The 5,333-nt window shown below is 54.9% G+C and overlaps 1 protein-coding gene across 1 annotated transcript in view; it reads left to right on the top strand.

Annotated features, from left to right (window-relative positions):
* FAIM2 (Fas apoptotic inhibitory molecule 2) overlaps positions 1-5,333 on the top strand; it is a 38,040-nt gene that overhangs the window by 17,169 nt on the left and 15,538 nt on the right. Inside the window, exon 10 of the mRNA XM_004711477.3 lies at positions 139-192. Within this exon, the coding sequence (XP_004711534.1) occupies positions 139-192 (54 nt within the window). The remainder of the gene's footprint in view (positions 1-138; positions 193-5,333) is intronic.

A 5,333-nucleotide genomic window follows, 5' to 3' on the forward strand; every position in this document is an offset into this window, starting at 1 on the left:
CTTGGACAGTTGGGGAGGGTGGGATGGTGAGAGAGAGACCCTGATGGGAAGGGAGGGGTATCCTACCCCCTCAGCTCTCTGGACTTAGCCCTCCCCTTGCGCCCCACCCCTCTAAGCCCATGTTGCCTCTGCCCGCAGGTGCCCTGGCTCCACGCAGTGTATTCCGTGCTGGGGGCAGTGGTGTTTACATTGGTGAGTGGCCTGGTTCCCTGAGGGCGCGGCCTTCTCAATCCTTCAATTGTCTTCCTTCTGGGGAGAAAGGTTTCTGGCCTCCGGAGGGCTGTAAGTAGTTTCTCTCCTAGGGGTTATCTGGGAAGACTTCTTGGAACAGGCGGGTTTGTAAGTCCCCTGTGAGTGATCGGGTATTAGAGCTTCTTCTTCGTTACTCTCCATCCTGGGAGTCCTGTGGGAGAAGTGGATTAACCCCAAGATTAACTGTTTGAAACCACCAGCCGCAGCTCTGCGGGAGAAAGATGAGGCTCTCTACTCCCATAGAGAGTTAGTCTTGGAAACTCCTGGGGGCAGTTCTACCCGGTCTGACAGGGTCACTGTGAGCCAGCATTGACGACTGTGGGGAGTTTGAGCTTGGTGATCCTAGGAGCTGAAATGTGATGACGATGATGATAATGGCAGGAACCGGAGTAGCCAATATTGACTGAGCACTTGCTTCTCCCTGTGCAGACTCTCCCAGTGCATTTCATCTTCACCGTAGATCTGTGTTGTTGGGTTACACATTGGGCTGCTGACTGCCAGGGCAACAATTCGAAACTTCCTCGGGGGAAACACAGACTCGTAAAAAGTTACAGTCTCAGAAACCCAGACAAGGTCTGCCCTGTCCTATGATATGCGCAGGGTGTTATGAAGCGGGATCGAGACCTCGCCGGCCGTGATTTTGGTTGGCTTCGTTTGGGTTCTTGGTGAATCTGTAAGCTGGGTTTTCTTGTGGTCTCTGGGCCCCTGCGTGGGACAAAGAGTTAAGCACTCTGTTAGACCCATCCAGCAGCTCCTCAGGAGTCGGCTTTAGAAAGGCCTCGGCCATGACAACCGCGTGGAGCCCAGGCCTACTCAACATGCCTGAGGTCGCCACCGGCCGGAATCAGCTAGGTGGCCATTGGTATGGTATCATCATCCCATTATATCGGGGAGGCCACTGCTCCAGAACATGGGGCACCTGCCCCAGGCCATGACAGTATCCCAGGGAGTAGTGGAGCTATATTAGGCACCTGCACAGTCTGTCTCCGGAGCCCCAGTTGGGGTCTGAGGCTAGGTGGGGAGGGGGGAGGAAGGACCAGAACCAGAAATGTGCCTTGATCTGCCCAACCCAGGCATTGGGGTGCCAAGCATGTGACTGCAGGGTGCTCAGAGTCCAGACAGGTTGGCCCAGCGTGGTGCCCTCTTCCCAGGGAGGGCCCTGGGGCAAGCACGCATCTCGCTAGTGGGCACAGTCACTAGGCCCTCTTCTTCACTGCAGCAGCCTGCTGTGCTCCGTCAGGCTTCGTCACAGTCCTAGAGGCTCCTGGGTGACAGGCTGGGGTGCAGAGATGGGGGAAGTCAGACCTGTGGGCCAAGGTTTGAGGTTTGCCATAGAGATCAAGTCGGAAACAGGTTCATTCCCTCATCTTCTGCACAGGGCTACGGACCAAGCCCCGTATGGGAAGTACTGAACTATAGGCCGGAGGCCAGTGTGTGGCGTGCAGTGGCGGCTTAGTAAAGATCCATGGGATGAATAAATGACTCCCCACTTGGAATTTGAGGCCTGGGAGGGACGGAAGCGGAGTCACCTAGTAAAACTCTGGGAGCCAGCAAGGTGGGTTACTGGGGTTGAAGCCACCGGCCTCCTCGGGAGAAAGACGGGCTCTCTCCTCCTGTGAAAAGCTGCCATCTCAGAGGCCCGCAGGGGCAGCCCCGCCCGCCTGCCCGCTCCTCTAGGGTCCCCATCTCTTGGGATTGATGCAGTGGCTGTGAGTTTGAATGAAACTCCAAACCCTTCCTTACGGATGGACAGAACTGAGGCCTAGAGAAGTGGGGACATTTGTCAAGGATTTCATGGGCCCTGTCTAGGACAACTGTCTGATCTCAGTTGACACAGGAGAGCCATGGGTTTCGTGCCCCAAGTCCTGCTTTCTAAGGGAACCTTGGCAAACAGGGGTCAATGGTGGAGGTGCTAACTTCTCAGGTCCCAAACCAGAGCTCAGCACCTTCCAAAGAAAAGCTTCCATCTCAGGGCCAGTGGGGAATGAGGCCAGGAGGAGAGCAGAAAGGCTCACCGTGGGGAAGGCCTCAGCGGGCAGCGTGTGCCTGGGCACAGAAGCACAGTCAAAGGAGGGACCACGAGGCTGGAGACAAGTGGCAGGAGGTGGGCGTTGGTGGTGAGCTGCGAGCTTGATTGGCCTCATGCAGATCAGGTCTCAGCACGTGTGAGCCCCAGAGGGAGGCTGAGCGTCTAAGTGGGCTGGATCAGCAGTAATCCCTTAAATTTGTTTAATAAGCTCTTGTATTATTAGGATCATAAGAATAATCTCAGCCATCTGTTCCACCCTTCATGTCTTACAAAGCACTTTCACACCTAGTGCTTCGTCGGATCTCTACCACAAGCCAAGGAGGGAGGCAGAGGATCATGGGTGACCTGCTTTGGGCACCGGAAGCACAGGGGTTGGCTCAGAGCCCCACTATCAGTAAGAGGCTGATTTAGAACCAGGGCCAGGTGTCTTGTGTCCAACCCGATGCTATTGTCAGTACCCCTGTGATCTTCCCTCAAAGGACAGCTTCTCTTGGCTTGGCGTTGGAGCAAGACTGGGGACATCCCCCCAGCCACCCTCCTCTCCTGCGTGTTTTTCTCTATGGCAGCCGTTCTCAACCTGTGGGTCACAACCCCACTGGGGGTCAAATGACTCTTCCACAGGGGTCGCCCGATTCCTAACAGCAGCAAAATTACAGTTATGAATTACAACGAAACTTTTATGGTGGGGGGGTCACCACAACATGAGAAACTGTATTAAAGGGTTGAGTCATGAGGAAGGTTGAGAGCCACGGCTCTATGGGATGATTTCTATCAGCACAGAAAAATCCTACAATTTCTCCTGTCTAAAAGAGATCATGAAACACTCTTTTTTAAAAAAATCATTTTATTGGGGGCTCTTACAGCTCTTATCACAATCCATCCATCCACTGTGTCAAGCACATTTGTACATTTGTTGCCATCATCATTCTGAAAACATTTGCTTTCTGCTTGAGCCCTTGGTATTAGCTCCTCATTTCCCCCCCTCACCCTCCCTCCCTCATGAACCCTTAATCATTTATAAATTTTTTTTCATGTCTTACACACCGAACACTATCTCCCTTTACCCACTTTTCTGTTGTCGGTCCCCCTGGGAGGGGGTTATATGTCTATCATGTGATCAGTTCCCTCTTTTTCCCCCCACCACGAAACAGTCGTGATTGACACAACCCCCTCTACCTTCCGCCCCATTCATAGAAAAACTCCTTAGAGACTCATTATCTTCCATTTCTCTCCCTCCCTCCCTCCCTCCCTCCTTTCTCTCCTCCAAATTCCCCTCCTTCCATCTTCTCTTGAGCCCTCTTAAAAACACTCATCAGGCCCCCATCGGTCCGCCATGTTGCCAAAACCCGCAGGCAATTCTCAGTTCTCCTCCTGCGTGACCCTCAGCCACCCTGCCCGCAGAGGAGCCGTCTACGCCCGACTTCCAGTTCACCCTGCTCCCTGGGAGCTCTGGTGGCATAGTGGTCACCCATTCGGCTGCTAACTGCAAGGTCAGCGATCCCAAACCATCAGCTGCTCCCTGGCAGAAAGACGGGGCTTGCTACTGTAGTCGCCGAAACTCACAGGGGCGGTTCTGCCCTGCCCTGTAGGGTCACTGTGAGTCACTACGGTCTCGATGGCATGAGCTGCTCCCCTGTTTTTCTCCTGCCTCCCTGATCGTGAGACCGCATTGCCCAGACCTCCCAAACACGAGGGCCTCCAGCCTCTTCTCTTCTTTTGATCACGGCCTAGGGCGCTCCGGCCAGTCTCCTGGCTTCATGCACACCCTCGCGCATACGGATGGCTCTACCCAGTTGCCTACTCAGTATCCCCTCTTGGAAGGCTAATAGGCATCAAGGGGCATGAAGGACTTAACACAGGCAAGACTGAATCCCTGCCTTTTCCCAGGTACCTGCTCCTCCCGCGGCCTTCCCCATCCTTGTAAAATGGCAAGGCCATCCTTCCTGTCATTCCGGCCAGATGCCATTATAACCACCTGGACCTCTTTTTGCCACGCCCCCACCGGGCTCCACCTTCTAGCTAGAGTCTGACCACGCCTCTCTTCCTTCAGGGCTACTCTCTGGTCTGAGTCTCCATCTGCTCCTGCCCTCATGGTTGCCATGGTTCCATCAGTGATGTCCTTTGCTCCCACACAGAGTGCTCACTTACAGGGAGTCTGCTGAGTGAATGTAGATTAGGTCAGCTCAGGCCTGCTTGGTCTCTAGCTACTGCTGCCCGCAGGTTACAAGTCAAAACAGCCCTCTGCCCAATAGAGCAGAGTAACATTGCCCCTTAGGGTTTCCAGAAGCAGACAGCCTCGTATTTGTCCTGCAGAGCGGTCGGTGGGTTTGAACTGCTAACCTTGTGGTTAGTGACACCATGCTTAAACCACTTCTCCATCAAGGCTCCTCACAGCCTACAGGGCTCCTTGTTCATCTGGCTCTCAGTGACCTCACCGCCTCCCATTTTCCCCTCCTCCTTTCTGCTGCTGCTCACCGTGTCAAGCACATTTCCAACCACAGGACCTTTTCCCAGGTGGCTTCCTCCGCCTGTTCCTCCAGGTAGGCTTCCGGCTCCCTCCCTACTGTCACCAGTGTTTGCACACCAGCTCTAGCCCTCCACAGAGCACCTGTCAGCCCCTGGCAGGTCAGCTCTCTTCTCGTTGCTGGCTGGTGGCCTCGCCCCCACCCCCAGCAGAATTTAAGTTCCTGGAGGGACAGGGGCTTGGGGCTTTTTCTTTGCTGCGTCCCTACCTCCCCTCAGCCCCCCACCAGTGCCTGGTACACAGTAAGTGCCCACAGATGTTTACCGAGTGAATGGGTGCCTGGGAGGAGAGGTGAGGGGCAGGAGCAGGGCCAGGCTCGTGAGGCGCTGTCTCAGCAAAGGCAGAAAGCCCAGCTGCTGACTCCCACGGTGCTGCTGGCCTGTCAGTGACCTCTGAGTCACTGCAGAAGGAGCTCTCTAATGGCCCAGCTAAAGCCTCCTTACCCTCCTGATGCTGGCTATGGAAGCCTGGGTCTGGGCCCCTGGCCACCTTCATCTTCATCAGCTTGGAAGAAGACTTGTGGCAGGT

The sequence above is a fragment of the Echinops telfairi genome, unplaced genomic scaffold (genome assembly GCF_000313985.2).
Source record: "Echinops telfairi isolate 266 unplaced genomic scaffold, ASM31398v2 ScPeMD7_12;HRSCAF=54, whole genome shotgun sequence".
Lineage (NCBI taxonomy): Eukaryota > Metazoa > Chordata > Mammalia > Afrosoricida > Tenrecidae > Echinops > Echinops telfairi.